Source organism: Onychostoma macrolepis, chromosome 19, assembly GCF_012432095.1.
Source record: "Onychostoma macrolepis isolate SWU-2019 chromosome 19, ASM1243209v1, whole genome shotgun sequence".
Lineage (NCBI taxonomy): Eukaryota > Metazoa > Chordata > Actinopteri > Cypriniformes > Cyprinidae > Onychostoma > Onychostoma macrolepis.
Window position 1 is genome coordinate 5,174,127 of NC_081173.1, and position 19,194 is coordinate 5,193,320.

General features: G+C 35.9%; 1 protein-coding gene across 36 annotated transcripts in view; it reads right to left on the reverse strand.

Annotated features, from left to right (window-relative positions):
- Positions 1-19,194, reverse strand: part of rims2b (regulating synaptic membrane exocytosis 2b) — a 175,490-nt gene that overhangs the window by 14,736 nt on the left and 141,560 nt on the right. For 33 of the 36 annotated variants that reach the window (XM_058752960.1, XM_058752961.1, XM_058752969.1 and 30 more), the window contains 2 exons: positions 17,299-17,438; positions 8,982-9,196 (listed from right to left, as the gene is read on the reverse strand). In XM_058752960.1, coding sequence (XP_058608943.1) covers positions 8,982-9,196; positions 17,299-17,438 — 355 coding nt within the window. Of the gene's footprint in view, positions 1-8,981; positions 9,197-15,930; positions 15,961-17,298; positions 17,439-19,194 lie in introns of those variants that run through there. The other 3 variants (XM_058752963.1, XM_058752996.1, XM_058752995.1) reach the window with 3 other exon arrangements.

Consider the following 19,194-nt stretch of genomic DNA (forward strand, 5'->3'; position numbering starts at 1 on the left):
GGTTAAAAATGATCCGAAATCAATATTTGAGCAAGTACATAACCAGCCGATTCACAATGGTGAGCTTATAATAATGTTTTCTAATTTGAGTGGTACGGGTAGGTTTTCGTGGGAAATTTGAGAATGGCACTGCGTCATTACATCACGTCTGTAAACATAAATAAGTTTTCCCGGCTACTAGGATATCGTATGTGAGGATTCTGTAGGAGGCAGATCGTTTATAGCCTTTTCTCACAGCAGCTAGATTAATTAAATGTATCATTTTGATGGCAGATTGTAATCCAGAAAGGATTATGTGTTTATGAAACACATGTGAATTAAATTAAATTATATTCCAGTTTTAAATATGCTTCTGATTACAGATAACCTGGGATTACACAAGATTTGAATTTTAAAGAAAACCAGTTTGAAGGGAGCATAGTTTGCTTTTTGGGTTAAAAGAATTTCTAAATATGAAATTCAAATGGCATGACAATTAGATATTAGACTGTACAGAAATTAGGCCCTTTCGCACCGCAGGAACCTTTTCATAGTACCCGAACTAATTGTGGAACTACCCACTTTTTGGCGTGTTCGCACCACGGGAACTAGGAACTGTTTTAGTTCCCGGAACTCCGTTTGGAGGAACTATTTAGCTCCTACTTCAGAGTAGGGTCTAAAACAGTTCCATAGGAACTATCGTGACGTAAGTGTACGCTGATTGGCTAAACACGTACGAAAACGCCCTCACCCGCCATGATTTAAAACGCTGTGTAAACACATACTGTGTAAACATCACATCAACTTATATTTTGCAAGAATGGAGAACAGCGATAGATGGACGGACGCTGAAGTGAAGGCACTTTTGAACATTTTGAACTCATTTCCGATCTTTCAATCGCTTGACGTACAAGTTACGTCGACATTCCATGTCCATTATTGTGAACCCCACAAGACACAACAAAAACACAGCTCCGATCACAGTGTCCTCCATCCTCCTGTTGTTAACGTTGTTTTTCTTTGTTTTCGTTGTTGAACGCCGCGCACAAATGACGTCGCTGTCGACCGGCTTACGTGACTTCTTAGTTCCCACTGTCGGTGCGAATGCAACCCTTTAAATGGTACTGGGAAATAGTTCGCGCAAAATCGTCCCAGTACTTTAGTACGTACTTTTAGTTCTGGAACTAAAGCGGTGCGAAAGGGGCTATTGAAATCTACACGCTAATACACACTATACTCACAGTCACGCAAAGCTGATGTTGTTAACATTAATAATTTGAGAATAAAGTATAACAATAATAATAATTTGCATGGTTTAATGTGATATAAGATAACCGATCTTTAGATTAAATAACCATTGGTAGCGCGATTTATGGTAATGCTTTTTTCCTCAGTTGGTCAGAACAAACGTGGCAGACTTGTTACTTGCTTGTTCAGATGACAATATACAGTGAAAATTCTTATTTGAGTCATATATTCTAAGACATAGGCTAGAATCTGTGATTGCGAAGTACAGTAAACATCCACACCGGTGCGGTGACTGACAGACTGACACACATACTCCTCAAAACATTAGATTCATCCACGCTGGAGCCGTGCCGACTCACAACCACACGCAAGGAAGATAATTCCGCAATAAGTTGCAATTCCAGGTTTTCAAACAGAGATGGCGGCAAAGAGGCAAAATTTACAGACTGCAGCTTTAATTTGTAATTTGTTAAAAATTAAATTAAATTAAATTTTAATTTAACTTTTAATTTGTGGATTACAAGGTCCTGGAACAAAGTGGGGTGACCGATCTGGCAAGCATGAATATTTTGCATCCACTTCAGGAAGTTCTCAGTGCCGCCGACTTGCATTTCTTTGGTAAAATATAGGTTTGTGTATGTTTTATTTAATCTATAAAACTATTTATTTGCTGTAAATCATTTTATTTTATTCAAAGCAAACTAAAGATGTCAGTCACCTAAATGAGTCACATTAGTCTTTTCACGATGATTATATTTAAGTTTAATCTTTACTTATAAAATACTTTTTAAACAAGTTTAAATGTAAGAAATATTGTATTTATGTTTAAATGGTAAAATATGCTGTATTAAGGCAATTAAAGGCAATTATCCTGTAAACGTGTTTGTGTGTAATATTTTAAGTTTTGAGGTTTTTAATTATCTGTACTTATTTATGTAGAAAGTAAAAAAGCTGGTATTTTTGTAAACAAACAAACAAACAAACAAGAAAGAAAATAAGAGAGAGAGAATTCGCCATTGTTGCACATTTCCAATTAAGCTTCCCTTCCCCACACACACACAAATCAGTATCCACCAATTACAGATGTAGTTTACCGTGGAAATAAAACCTACAAAACCTGGCATGGATAACACGCATATCTAATTTCATGCTTTTATTATCAATTCATATTTAAAGGGGATAAAGTTATTGACATTATCATTATTATACGTGCTTTTTAATGAAATATGCATGCTGTAAGTCAGCACGAACGTCTTTAATTGGTGCGTGAGGAGAGGGATCTGCCAAATGAAGTGCCCGATCAGATTTCGGAAGTGCCGGATCCGGATCCAGCTTGTTATAAGCCCTGAGGGTGCGTAAATGACACAAATGTGCAGTATGTAATATTGACAACTAATGGTTGAAATGGGCATCGCAGTCCAAATTCAAAATACTGAAGGGAGCTGTCACTCCTGCTCCCTCCTCCTCAGACTCAACACTCACACGGGCTGCCAGATTGAGGACATGCAACAAGAACGAGCGCAATTGACAATTGAAGGTGATGAGCCCTACTTTGTCATTTAAGTTGATTTTTCTGTGTTTTAACATTCCTCTGGTCATAGAGATTTTTTAGATGGATGCCGAGGCTTTTTAGGTCGGGTAGAATCTGCAATCTCTAATCCAGTTTGTTTGCTGGCTTCAATGGCTGCAATATGCTGTGTTTTGCACCAACTGGCAACCCAGGGTGTCAATACTATGGGGTAAACTGGCAGTGGGTGGAGTCACACAGACCAAAACAAAAACAGGCATTCCGACACGGAACACATATTACAAAGTAGAATAACTGGCTGTAGCACAGTTTTTCTGATGTGAACTTGGCATGTTTCCTAAATATCTGCAAACATATTATGGTATTGTTATGCCTTAGTACAGTCAAAACATTACATACAACACCTAGCCATAAAAGGGAATGCATGCAAGGATGTTGTCTGATTGTACACACTTTACACAAAGCCAGAGAAACGCTGTGTTCTTTCCAGCACAGATGCGCCACTCAAGCTGTTAGCTTAAATGAATTGAAATAGTGCTCATTTGCATCCATTATGTCAATTCACCATTCAAAGCAAGCGCTGCAGGAAGTTCCTCCAGAAGCAAAGCCCTTTTAAACCCAACAGTCTTCCCTCAACAGACAGCAACAGGGCATCTCTGAGGGCAATTTACCCCCTCGCATGCTGTAAATGTTGTAAATCTACTCTATCTAAAGGGAAGCTTTGACCAGTGTGTCTGATCATAGATTTCACCGCACGACCACGCAGAGCATCCGATTCAATCTATCCCATCCCAGCAGGTCTTTATGAGGCAGAGCAGGGCGCGAGGCATGATTACACCAGTGGGACCCCTGAATCCTGCCTGTGAGCTGTAGAGAGGGACATGCGCTTCCTCAAAGCTAGCTCATATCACTGTGTGTGTGTGTGTGTTCAGATGGGCCACTTCGGAAAAAGTGAATGACGAGGTGCTTTTTCTCAGAAAGAGAGGGAATAGGAGGTAATTTTGGGACGTTAAAGGAATATTTTTTTCAAAGATTTTTTTTTAAAGGTAAAGTTTCAGTTTTTTCCTATAACACTTTATTAGTGTTTAGTAGTTCTTTCATTTTTTTTATTCATACTAGTTTTATATGGTTTTGCAAAACTTTGATGCTGTATATTAAAGAGATAATTCTTTCAAAATATTTATAACTGAAAAGCAATGAATATTCTCTCATCATTTACTCACTGTTATGTGGTCCCAAACCTGTATGACTATTTTGAAAAATGTATTTTTGAATCATCCATCGTTAGCATTTTTGGGTGAATTATTGCTTTTAATGACTTATGTCATGTGGTGTAACCAAGTAAAAAATAATAAAATATTTTTCTCATATTTTGAACATATTAGTGTAAGTTGTACATCTTTATGTAGTACTTTTTTTATACATATCATGAAAATATCATTACGCTTTTGGGTAGATGCACCAAGTGACATTTTGCAACCTAAATGATGCTTGGTTTATCACAAAAAAGTAAATTTATCTTATATTTCAGGACCTTGACTGAATGTGGGGCTCTGCAGGTGCCATCTCAATGACATCACTTCCTGTTTTAGGTTTTTCTGCAGGGTAGTTGCACCACATGACTTCTACAATAGTTTATACTGGCAGTGATATATATATATATATATATATATTATATTACACAGGGCTGTAAAATGAATGAACACAGACCTATTCAGATTCAGTTTTATGAATAAATTGTACCAGTTTCACTGCATGGTCATAATCCTGCATCAATCCTGATTGATCTGAATGGCTGAGCTGTATGCTCGAAGCCAGCTCTTGCATAACAGTGTAGAACAATATAAAAATAGGCCCAAAAGTGGGTTTCGCCAGTAAATGCCATAGAAGAACCCTTTTTTGTTCCCAAAAGATCCTTTCAGTGATCGGTTCCTAAAAGAACCATTGTTTGTCTCAGTATGAAGAACATTTTAATATTCTAAAGAACCTTTTTCCATAACAAACCTTTTGTACAATGGAAAGATTCCATGGATGTTTAAGGTTTATGCCAATAAAGAACCTTCATTTTTAAGAAACTCGCAAGTAATTGAAAAGATTGACATGCGATCCATGATGGTGTTGGCATCAGTGCAGCTGCCACGTCATAGTCCGAATATCGAAATGTAACAGACTTCAAGACGACCAGACCCCATTCATCTCCACAACAACAAACACTGTGGCCTAGAAAAACATTCATGCTTGTTCATGGTTCCTCCACATCTATCTGAAGAGCTGCACGTGAGAGCTTCTGCTCAAAGCCATTGTGCTGATAAACGCCCCAACAAAATAACTCTCACTGACAGAAATAGAAAAACCACATCATAGTGGATTGGGCTGTATAAACGGGCTGAATCGGTGCATATTGATTGCATGACCCGCATTTACAATTGAACTGAATGCTCTGCAAAATATGTCATCCAAACATGGCCCTCTCTTTATCTGTTATTTAGGTCATCAACAAAACATCATATCAACCAGACATCCTTATTCACGGTAAATTAATAGAGGGAAAAACGGTAAAAGTTCCACGTGGGTGTGAACTACATAAAGTAAAAGCCAATGAAAATAATTGCAAGGCCATCTCCCAAAGCACTACACTGCAAAAAAAAATATTTTCTTAGTATTTTTGTCTTGTTTTCTTTTTTAAAATCTAAACATTCTTGAATCAAGATGCATTTTCTTGAGAAGCAAAATGACTTAAGATATTAAGTCTTATTTTCAGAAAAATATATCTATATTATTTTTAATTTTATCTAAATATATTTATATTATTTATATTTTGTTAGTTCTTGCTTAAATCAAGAAAAGGTATCTGCCAATGGGGTAAGAAAAATAATCTTAATTCAAAGGCAAAACAATATTGTTTTTGTTGCCCCATTGGCAGATATTTTTTTCTTGTTTTAAGCAAAAACTAACAACATTTTGACATTTTTTTCAGAAAACAAGACTTAATATCTTAAGCCATTTTGCTTCTCAAGGAAATGCATCTTGATTCAAGAATGATTATATATTTGTACGGAAAACAAGACAAAAAATACTAAGTAAGAAAAAGAGAAGTATATACATTAAAGTTTGGGGTCAGTTACATTTTATTTTACTTTTAAGAAATTATTTTTTTTATTCAGCAAGGATGCATTAAATTGATCAAAAGTGACAGTAAAGACATTTACAAAAGGTTGTTACAATGTTGCAAAAGATTTCTGTTTCAAATAAATAATCTTCTTTTGAACTTTCTATTCATCAAATAACAAAAAAATGCATCATGGTTTTTACAAAAATATTAATCAAAATTATGATAATAATAAATGTTTCTTGAGCAGCAAATCAGTATATTAGAATGATTTCTGAAGGATCATGTGACACTTAAGACTGGAGTAATGATGCTGAAAATTCAGCTTTGCATCACATAAATAAATTACACTTTACCATATATTCAAACAGAAAACAGATATCGTAAATTATAATAATATTTCCACAATATTACTATTTTTACTGCGTTTTTGATCAAATAAAGCAAAAAATAAATAAAAAATCTTGCCAACCCCAGGCTTTTGAACGGCAATGTAAAGTGTTCGAAAAGACTATAATGGCCCTCTTTTTGATGTTTTTCAGCTTACAATGGTTTTAAAAATTGCCTAAAATTGTCTAAAATGGTAGCCCTTTATCTGTACTTAACTGGTTCATTAAAATATGGTTTACAAGCAAACTATGGTTTATCAGCAATGTTTAGCTGATAAACATTTTAGAGTAGAGCAAAACTAGTAAAATGCATATTCACCACAGAAATTTCCATGACCGTGAGAACTGAACTGTAAAAGTTGTCCAGAGATTGCCTGCTATCTTATCGTGTGTTTTGAATGCTTCCCTAGAAAACTTCTCAACTACAGTAGCTTAACCATCAAAACTAGTAAGATTTACAGAATCTCAGACACTTCGATGAACTGTAAAGCTGATGCTATTTGTCTGGACCGGAGGAGGGCCACAGTCTGAAAAGACAAAGAACTCTTGCGAGAATCAGCATCTGAACACTGTCTAACAAGCCTCACATCCTCATTCAAGACTGAGAGAGACAAAAGTTTCACACCTTATGAATGATTACACTACAGAGATCACCAAAACCACTGTTCTTAATCAGTTTATAACAATGCAACTGTTCATGTTTTGATGTCACCTGAAAGGTCTCTGTGTGTCTGGTAAAGGGTCTCATTCTCTTAAACAACAGGACAGACAGCCATCAAGATTAGAAAATACTGAAAACAGACTACTCCCAGTGTTTTTGATGTAAATTACCTTCTGTCCCAAAAGGTGATAACTACTTAATCAATGCAAATTCCAATTGTTAGTCCCTGTCTCCATTTTGGGGGATGTTTATCTTGGTCAGAGTACTTAAGGAAATCTTGCAAGAAGATCAGGGGATTCTGTAGCCAGAAGCTCGTAGTGTGGTGTGTCTCTACACTCCATACTATGTATTTTCTAAGGTCAGGTATGCATCTTTTACTCTTAAGATTAATCTTTGAGAATTTGATGATTTGTATTGATATGATTTGATATCCCTGAATTGGCTATGTAATTGACATAATACACATTTACCTGACTGATAATAAATTGTTACATTTGAATTTATTCTGACTTACTCGGAGATCACTGACTCTAATTAATTATGCTAAGTCTACAACACTGCAAATCTGCGCTTTAGTTAGTACAGACCGGGTGTGCCTCACTCGTCCTTAAAAGTGAAGCTGCGGGCTCTTTGATCGCCCCCTGTTGGCTGGCTGCAGTACAGGTCATAAACCCCGCCCTCTCCATGTAAACGAATGGGACTTCGGTCAAAATAAAAAAATTAATTACACTTCCAATACAATGTAAAATTATTCTAAGTGTACCTGAGAAATCACGGCATGATTATATAAAGTTACAATAGAAGGAGTTAAGTTGGTCAACTTGGTTCTATAGTAATGGTCATGACCTCTGGTTAGATATAGTCTTACCTTAATTAGGTGTTTACAGATCTATGGGGACTAATAAAAGTATTCTAGAATGAGCTAAGTATTGCACGAGCCATCTAGAATATGAGTCAATCGCCTCTGTCTAATGACCAAGACTGACGAGTTTGTGAATGAGATCCGTATACCGGCCGGTACAAGACTCAAAGTGTTATAGGAATAAGATTAATGAGATTCAATATGATTAAAGAGTGAAGTAGAAAAATCAATAATAATTAGAAATGAACAAATAACCAATTGGAATTTCAACCTAAATTTGAGGTCATAATAAAATGGAGTCAGATTAGAAGAGCTTTGCGCATTGAAAAGACCAAACACGCAGGAAACCGTCAGCCACCATTGGACACCTTCCTTGGACCAATCGTGTGGACCTTACAATTGTCAACCTGCATCACCAGCACTGAACCAACACGTAAAACCATTCTGTGTGCATTTTCTGTACAATGATGTAACTCGCTGATTAACCACCATAGTACAATGCATTGTTGAGGAAACGAACTAGCTAGTCACGAATGTTTCCCAAACACGGTTGCATCTCCGTCATTTGAACCACATTAGTTCAACAATATAGGGCCGTTGTTAATGGCGTCACATGCATGTGGTGGAGTAATAACTTCTGCTATTTAACTGATTTGAGATCTCTGAGATGCTGCTGTATTGAACATGGCACCTGATGACTAATTTACTATTTTTTTGTTCCCTGTTATTTAGCTTTATTTGATGATTGAGTCATCGGGAGTTCCCTCTTAGGTCATACCCCAGGGTTCCCATGTGCACTCATCGAGGTGCGCTTATCGAGAATGCGCTAAAATACATTGATTAAAATGCATTTATGTTAGACAGAATGGAAGATATAGATTGTATTGCATGTCAGCTTGCTTATTGTGCCCAAGAGCATAATTTATTTAAGCCCATATGTCTTACTAACAAGAAACTATGCTTCTAACCACAGGTCGAGAGCTGTAGTTCCAACCATGTAAGTTTGTGACGCTGATTGCGAATGTTCATTTGAACTATGGTTTCGGGAAACACCGAATCATTGAACTCTGAGTTGGTAACGACAGAACTTGCGACCACAGTTGGCTAACGATGCTTTTAGGAAATGCACCCCTGGTCGTTTTATCAGGGAGCTTTCATCAAGTTCACCACACGTTTGTGTTTGTGTACCAGCTCCGTTCACTCACCCTCTGGGTCCAGCTGGGAGGTGCTTTGACTCTTCTTCCCCAGTCCCACCATGGCGGCCATCTTGGCTCCGAAGCTGGAGCGCCTCTTCTTGTCGTCGTCCTCGTCGTCATTCCTGCCCAGCGAGCACATGTCTCCACCCACACTGGAGCTCTTGGTGATGTTGGAGCCCGGAGTGGCCGTCTGAGCCCTGTGTTTCATTTTAGATGTAAACTCACTGTCAGCCATGTCAGGTGCAGGAGATACAGGAAGAGGAAAGGAGAGGAGGACAGGGACAGGAAGAGAGAGGAAAGGACAGGATTCAGCTATAGGATTTAGGCGAAGGGTTAAAGGTGAAGGACAGACACACGGCTACAACATACACAAGAAGGGACATCTACTGAGGAGCGTAAGCATGACCTGCATCTATGGAGAGCTGAAGGGATGATGTATTTTTGTATGCCAAAACCCAGAAATGAGTTGCATTTAAGCACTGTCCTGAAATCACCAGGTTTTTTTGAATGTTTTTTTTGAATTCCTGAAATAAGGTCTGTGTTAACACAAACTCAATTTTATTCTACAACATAAAATACATCAGTAATATCTCTTGTGATTTTTAAAGCTTTTCCTTTGTCTTGAAAATGTGTTTGCCAACAAGCGTCTAAATTGGACTACGGAGGTTGTTGAGGACATTAAAAATCATCAAACCTAACAGAACACAAACTCATCTAGTCACTAGTCTTTCACAGCCTATGTTTAGAATCTTGCTCTTGTAAACTACTCTGACTCAAACAAGAGAAAATGTTTTTGAATAAAGATGGTGTAGTTTGTTTATAGCCTACTTGAAGCCCAGGCTTCACAATTCATAGAAGTGTTCATTTGTGAAGATTATATGACGAAAAATACATTTGAATTTTTTTTTTGCAATTATCCAAAAGCCAATGGAAAATGCTTTTAGGTTTTTTGTCAAAGGAACCAGGCTGATGCAAACATTTATGGGTTGGTCTACAAAAATACACCCATAGCACCTTACAAGAGAAATCTATGAAAACTGGACAACTTTGTGGGTCCTGAAGCCTGTTTTTGCACATCGATCTGTTAGCAAAAGCACCAAACAAATAAAAACGACCTTAAAATGTAAGCGGCTTTAGAAGTTCTCAAGTAACTTGATGTTACTCTACACCAGGGGTGGCGAACGTTGGTCCTGGAGAGCCGCAGCCCTGCAGAATTTTGCTTCAACCCTAATCAAACACACTTGAACAAAGCTAATCAAGGTCTGAATGGTTACTAGGAAGCTACAGGCAGGTGAGTTTTAATTAGGGTTGGAGCTGAACTCTGCAGGGCCGGAGTTTGCCACCCCTGCTCTACACAGACCATTCGATGAGACATGAGTCCTTACTGAATTATCTGGATTTTAATTTTTTTTTTTTTTTAAATAAAAAAAAAAATATTTGAAATATATTTATTTTGTGCTAAGTATACTGCAAATTAATTTACATATTTCTCAATAAAATACCCTGCCACTGTACTGTTGGTGTACTGAACTAGTATAGTTAAAGTCTGCTAAAGAGGAACAACTAATTTTGTACTTAATGCAATTTAACTGTGTGGAAGTATAGTGCTGACGTCCAGCTAAAGATACACTGAAGTATATTTGATTGTGCTATAAGTGGAACTATTGCAAGTATACTTCAGGTACACTTTAAATATCTTGCATTTAAAGACATATCCTTAAGAAATGTTTTTTAGATATTAAAACACATTTTATGCATAATATTAAGAAATGTGCAATAAAGAAATACTCAAAATAAAGCTTAACTCTAATTTTATATCAGCAAGTCTCTGAGTGATACGTCAATAAATGTGTTGATGGATTTGAAGTATACTTAGTATGAAATAAATGTATTTTAAATCAATTTTGGCATAGTTTTTTTTTTTTTACTAGGGTAATGGTGTCATGAGGTGTAAAGACTGTGTGCTGCTGTGTCTATTTTGAGTTCATCTGCCACAACAGACTGCTGTAAAAATAAAAACTGCTCTAGCGTAAAGTCGATCTATACACCATTAATTTAATCAATCATCCTTAACATCATTTTAACTGAAAGGTTTACTTTAGCCTATCTTATAGAAAGGTCAGTATGTATAGACACTGTAAGTATTTATACACAGAGACAGTTTGCAGAAAGCTTATATAATGACCTATATAGATGACATGAGGCAAGCTCTTGAGTCAAACACGGAGGAAATAATGAGACGGTGACTCATCAAACTCTCCTGAGAAAATATGAGAGGATACAAACATGAGATCTGATCCTGTGGCAGTGACCCGTCTGACTAATAGAAACCACAGATTACTGTTCTGTTGGTTTTCTGTGAATGGCAAGTTTTTAGGTGATTTTTTATTTATTTTTCTGTGTAGGTTTGTATTTACCATATAAAATACTACTGGAGGAGACTTTTGCGAGAACATTTCCATTGACACTGAGCTGAAACATTTTTACGGCTGTGACGAAAAAGATGAAGCTGTTTCTATGACAACTGTATCTTCTAGCCTCATCTTTGCTCTGAATGTTAAAGTCTTCATCAGGCAGGATCACCTGACATCAAACACTTAGACACTGACTCAAATGTACGTGTTATTTATAATTTTAAATATGCCTCTACAACCTGATATTGCTTGCGATGTGGATATCAAAAGTTTTCAGTAGGTCCTATTATTGTAGCTGTACAAACAGTTGTCTATAACTTGATAAAATAGTTTCAACAAACTTCTATTCTCCTATTCTATTCTTGAAATATTGTACTTGGGATTTTAGACAAGGTTTCTGAGCAAAAAAGACAATTTAAAGACCCACTCATTTTCTCCCCAATCTGTGCTCTTTGTATTTGTGTCTAATGTTGGGATCCTGCAGAAGGAACTGCAGAGGTTTGACAGCACATTTTACTTACACTGTATAGTTAGTTCTTATGGTGTTTAAGATTGTGATTACAATTGTAATTTTTGCATATTTTTTGACCTGGATGAAGGTTTTGAGCTCTGAGAAATGCAGTATAATTTCATTGAGCATCAAGCCCTTTTAGTTTATATGAACTCATGTCATGACAAATCTACAGTTTTATACATATTGAAAGTATTGTATGTTTATATTTATATGGTCTGAACACTACAGTTAAAAAATGTGGGGTCAGTGAGGTATTATTATTATTATTATTCAGCAAGGATCCATTAAATTGATCAAATTTGAAAAAAGTAAAAAGATTTATAATGTTACAATAACGTTAAAAAAAAAAAGCGTATGTCCTGAATGAGTTACGGGACTTCCGGGTCGGCATAAACAGAAGGATCAGAGAAAATGTAGATCATCTATGTAGATCATGTTTTGACCATTTTGAATCTGATTGGGACGAAGTAGTCAGTGATGGAGATGCCTTTACAGACACAGAAACATCTCTAGTTGTGTCGTGGATAGACTGATAACCCATCGATCTGAATATGTACATGTATGTGTGTGTATACGTGTGTACGTGATCTATATATGTTATATGTGTGTGTGTGTGTGTGTATATATATACCTATCTGCATTCAAGTGGTGATAAAACATGAACACATGAAGACAGAATAAAATAGGGGTTTTTTTGTTTAAAAGCAGAGGCTCAGTTCTTTATTTTGATATATAATAAGTTCATATATTCATAGTAGAAAACATTCTGAAGGCCTTAAAATTTAGGTGAAAATCATCAAAAATGCTGTCGGTGGCTAGCAACTTTTTTTTTTAAAACGCTGGCGGGGAAAGAGTTAATAAGAAAACGTCTAGTCACAAACCTTGTTTATACATGTATAACAGAGAAAAAATAATTGCATTTGCTGCCTTCTGGTTTTCTGCAGTGTTTTAACAAAAGTAACAACGTATTTTGCTGCTCACTGTGTTTTTGCTACTGTTGTTAAAATAAGCGAATCATCTGTAGCTCTTGCAGAGCTTTTACGTCTTTAGCGGGAGCGAGAAGCGATGCGCACAGAGAGCATGTTTGGCTCTCACTTTAAACTACTGAAATGGAAAACTGGTGCTTCTGCTGTCGTTAGGGCTGTAAAACTACATTTAAAAATATTATCAATATTTGAATTATATTCGAATTTAAAAGGCATAATTTCAGTTAGGGGGAAAAAGTTTTTGGCTTCTCTCCTGAGTCCACAAGAGAGTGCATCGAGCAAAATATTACTAATACTTGTTTATTCAAAGCAATAAAATAACACGAATCTTTGAAAAAAAGTGCATAATGTTTAAAATAATGTTTAAATATGTTTCAAATATAATTAATTAAGCTGCTTAAACTATTATAAACAAAACAGCATCATGTATGTATGTATAGTCTAATACAAAGGACCGAAAGCTAATCACACAGAGTACTTTTTTCATTTAAAACATAAGCAAAACGCCATAAAGTCTCGAGAGATGGTTTTAAAATTTTGAACGTATAATTTTACATGGCTTTCTAAACATGTGTCTCTCTTGTGTGAGACGCGAGTGCAACGGTGATAGATGCCCCACTAGAAAATGCACAAAATATGCGTTCTGTGTGAAAGTCCCGCCTCGAACACATTGGCCAAACAGAAAAACATATTGGCCAATGCCGATATTTGAAAAATGCCAAATATCTGCCGATATATTGACCTTGGTGATGTATCGGTCAATCACTAGTTTTAAGTCTTTTCAGGCAAAACGGAAACAGTGGGTGGACAGAAGGACTCAGTCATCCCTCTTCACATGACAAAGAAGGAGTAGCCTAGGGCTAATTTGTCTTTGATGAGCCACCTCCATTTCATCGTTTCTTGGCACCTAACCTCATGCTGCAGCAGCTCAGTGTTTCTGTGGAAACTCCAGAAAGCAATGAAGATGAGGAACTGTTTGGGTCAGAAGCTACGAGTTAAAATGCACAATAACAGACAGGAAGTGACCTTGCCTGGCTTTGACAACAGCATCTGACTCTATGAATGAGATTCCCCACCATTAACCCAACATGAATGACCAAAAGAGACGTAAAATGTTTTCAAGAGCACGGCCGCTACTTTGAAATGATTGTAACCTAATAAAAATGCGGTCTGTGGTACTCAGCATCTGTACGAGAGAATCTCTGAGTGCTGGTTATGTAAAAACTTTGCTAATTGGTGAAAAAATTCCGTTAACGACATTAAAATTCTATTTTATCTTCTGTAGCGTTTTTAATGATCACAAACTCTTCATCTATATTCAATTAGTGACCCACAAATGGCACTGAAAACTTATTGAAGTGGAAATCGCTGGAAATGCTTGAGAACTGAAGCTTTTTTCTTGGTTTTGCTCTAATTGGAGTGGAGACGGCAGCTGTTCATGCGACTCTCCCCAGGGATACTGAGATGACTGTGATATTACGTAAGACACAAGCTCTTTTGGGATAGTATGATGAATTATATGGCAGTGGAGAGAGGTGTCATTCACAACTAACAAACACGCAACTGGTTTACAAGACAGTGAAAAGAGTGAAATGACAGTGTCATTTATTTTTTAAAGTGCATTTTGATATTGGTCTAATCGAGAATCATGCTTTCTGGTTTAAACCTGTTTTTGATTTTGTCATCTAAAAGCAAAAAATACTTCCCATAGAAGTCCAAATAAAATTAATTAATTAAATAAAAATAAAAACATAAAAATAAACATGAAATGTAATATAAGTAAAAAAAAAAAGATTCTGAAACGTCCTGTAAGAGCCGTGTTTGCACAGGTTCTGCGTGATCTTCTTCACTAATATTCTCTGAGTCTCAATCGGGCTCAAATTGATAAGCAATATTGACGACCTCATTTTTTACAATACAATCGGAACACATGTTAGCCTGCACCCCATAAACACAATCAAGCCTAACAAAAAAGTAGTCAACCACCCCTTTAATAAACAATTACCCCATAAGTTTCCCTTTTCAATATAAGTCCAACATAACGTTAACCCACCGCAGTCAAGCCAGCTGCCACCTGGACTTTGTTGCACCTCTGTTTGTGGCGTTAACCCCGTCCCTTAAAACTGCTATGTCACACATGCTTATCACATTTCCTGTTGAATGGTGATTTAATACTATGTTGTCACCTAGTTGGTGAGACGCAATTCTATAAAGTAAATAAACAATTTCCCCGTCTTTTACTCTCTCAATGAGCTTATCATACTCGTTTGCTACATTAGTACGGCCCTGTGATTTCCGCAATGCAGAAAATGCGGACGGAATCGCGGAATCCAGTCATAAAAACGGAATTTACAGTATAGCGCGGAATTTCACGAAATTTGTCTTATATTTCATGAAGAAATTAAATTTAAATTAAATTGCAATGTAGACTAGTGTCTGTGAATATAAAACTGCAAAAAGACTATTTAAATATGAATTACCAGAAAATAATACCAAAAACCCATATTGGTCGGGCTCTAATTGTTATACTGACCTACATTAAGTTAAATTTTAGCTTATGTCTACAGAAAATATATTGCTTAAGTATGATCCTTATAATAAATAATCTTTTTACTTTGTATGAATGTTTTTGTAAAATAAATATATATTTTTAATAATATTTATAATAATAATTAATATTTTTCACTAATATTAAATCAAAAAGTAAGGTTTCAATCAAACCATAAATATGATTTAACAAAAACTATTACATTTGCCTGTAACTAATTAAGAGATTTTTTTTTTGTATTTTTGTTTTGTTTGTCCAAAAAAAATAAAAATAAAATTTTTCAGTGTGCTAACAACTTGACATTTACACTATGTAAATAAAACAATGTCCTAGCTCTCCTCATTCCTAAACTCTTATTTCATGAGATTTACATACAATACATCAGATATTTAGAGGCATGATCACACTAGCTGGAGGACACTAAGTTAGAGGACATTAGCTAAAGGATGCTAGCTCAAGGACACTAGCTGGGTTTATGAGACGCTTTGCATCTAACCTCTCACGTTCCTCCTCTTCTTCCTCTTGCTCTGGGTTGACAGTAGCCCCACCCACCTCCCCATCATGCCCCGCCCCCTGTGTGCTTGCTGTAGCGGCTTCCACCTGCTCTTCCACAGAGACAGCGCCCTCCTCTCCCTGACTCTGAAGAGCCTCCGCACGGCTGACACACACACACACACACACACACACACACACACAAACACACGTAAAACCAAACCATGCCACGACACGGTGAAAGGAAGCATGCAAGACAGAAAAGACACAGAAAAGACAGATATAAGCCTGGCAGACATGAGATGAAGAAAAGAAAAGAAACATTGAGCAAAATAACAGTGTGAAAATGTGAAAAATGAACTCTCTTTATGAACAAGAGAGATTCTGTGACAGAATGATGCTGTCATATACTGTGAGATTATCTTTAAGAGTTTCATTCCTTCTGTTAATGGGTGAATCTTTTATAAATAGTGAAAAACGTCCAATCCATATTTCAAAAATACATTTTAGGCTATAAACACTTTTTGCATTGCAACATTCATGAAAAGTAAGCTTTAACATCGAAAATAAGCTTTAGCATCAATTATCATTCTCATTTGTCTTATATGAAAATATTTAATAATGAAAATCAATTATTTATTTTTAAAGAAATTTATATTTTATTCAGCAAAGGTGCATTAAATGAATCAAAAGTTAATCAAAAAATCTTTTGAACAAATTCAAAGAATTCTTTAAAAAAAAAAAATTATATTATTAAAATTTAATTATATTAAAATAAATAAAATTATATTAAATTATTAATATGAAGCAACATAACAGTTTTCAACATTGAAGTAAATCAGCATATTAGAATGATTCTGAGGGATCATGTGACACTGAAGACTGGAGTAATGATGCTGAAAATTCAGCTTTTGATCACAGGAATAAATTACATTCTAAAATAGATTACAATAGAAAACACTTATTTAAAATTGCAATAATATTTCAAAATATTATTGTATTTACTATATCAAATAAGTGCAGCTTTCATGAGCATAAGTGAGTTCTTTCAAAAGCATTGATAAATCTTGCCTTACCAAATTATATGAATTGCATTACAGTAAAAATAACTGATATTTGTTTCCTTTTTGTTTTGAAGGTAAATATGAGTTGGACATTTCTTCTTGAGATTCACCTACTGAATATACGTTTGTTCAAAACCATGTGATGTGGTCTCAGTCATTGGTAAACACACTCTTGGCAAGTTCAGAGGTTCGGATCACTTCACAAGCAGGCAGAGCCGAACCTGAACTCACCAGAAGCACAGTAAGTGTGTTCCTGACTGCAGACACATCCACAGATATGAGGGTCAGGGGGTTTACTGTGCACTTACCTGATCTTGCGGCTCGCTCGCACCCTTTCTGACTGGACAGACATGTAGCTCGTGCTGCTAAGCCGAGATGCGCTCGACATAGCGGACACGTCGCTTACATCACTGTCCGACGACCTCATGGAGAGACTGTCCATCCCACGCTGTGAGGGAAGGAAAAAAACTGATTATTACATTAAAATAATGCTGCACAAACTGCCTTCTAAACAGGAACTGCATACATCTCGAACACAATCAGGAACTGCATTAATCTCACAACTGATTCCTATAGAGTGCGTTAGTGCCCGCCCACTGGAAAACAGTCTTTGTTGAACAACATTACAAAATTTGATTTGAAGCAAAAAAGTAAATGAAAATCAGACCAAAATATGAAGGTACAAATTAAATTAGCTTACTATACATATAGAAATAACATATTTTAAGTGTATTTCAAATTATGCATACGATACAAATATTCAAGTGCTTTGAGAGCATATGGCGGCTGGCGCAATTACGTAATTTACGCTGCTTCATGGGAATGGGCGGAGCTAAAGATCTTTTGGCGCAATTTGCTCACCCCAACTTTCTGATTGGTGGAATTTGCTGTCGAGCATCAGGAGTAATGTAGTTTTTGAATTCCACTGTTCAACATGATTATTTGAAATGATGTGAACACAATGGATTCAACAAAAGCATATACAATCAATTAACAACCACAGAGCTCACGAGAAGTCTGCCTGTAAAGGTTTACAAGTTATCATTAAAAATCTATTTCCCTACGGAGAAAATGAATTAAGTTTTTACTTCTGGAACCGGAATGCTGCACTCTATGACGTTAGCATGCTGCTAAGCTAACAATAATACACTATTAAGCATAACAATAGACTTTAGTCAGGGTACTGCTACATTGAATTTTTGAATTATATATCAGTATATTTCTGGTCAGGAGTTCCTCAGCCATCATGTGGCATACATGTGATGCCACCTTGTAGCTTATTTTATGTTTGTCAGTCCTTTGTTTCTAGTGGAAAGTGTGTTAAATGTTGTCTAGGTAGTCAGCTAACCAATAATTAAAATGTTTAGAAAATTCACAAAGGATGTCATAATCCAACACACACAGTTCTCAGCTGTCAAAAACCAGATTGTATATAACTTATACAATTAATCAAAAGAGAACAGAGGACAGGAAAAAGATCAGCTGTTTATATAATGACAGGATTCACAGAGCTCATCTTCTCTTATAGTAAACTCAACACGGATGCTATATTTCAGCAGTGTATCAGGAACACAGGTTTGACAGATACTTGACGCTTTATGTAACCATGAGAAACAGCTTGCGTGAGGATCTAAGCAGGCACAACATGATAAAGCAACAAACAGTAAATTCTTAATGCTAATCTAAAGAGTTTTTGTTCTCACTAACTGCAACCAAACACTGCACGATAAGCCATTTTGGTGGTCGCTTTGGTTTTATTTGTGTTCATTTAACATCATTTAACATGAGGTGGCCACAAAAAGTACTTGGATACTGAAAAAAAGTTCAGTGTCTTATTTAAGTTAGAAAATAAAACATTTCACAAAATGTACACAACCGTTTAAAAGTTTTTTTTTTTTTTTAATATTTAAAATTGTTTTTGAAAGAAGTCTCTTAATTTCACCAAGGGTGCATTTATTTGATCAAATACACAGTAAAAACAGTAATATTGTAAAACATTATTACAGTTTAAAATAACTGTTTTCTATAGTAATATATTGTAAAATGTAATTTATTTCTGTGATGTAAAGCTGAATTTTTCAGCATCATTACTCCAGTCTTCAGTGTCACATGATCCTTCAGAAAATATTCTAATATGCCGATTTGCTGCTCAAGAAACATGAATTATTTTTAGAAATTATATATATTTTTTCCAGGATTTTGAT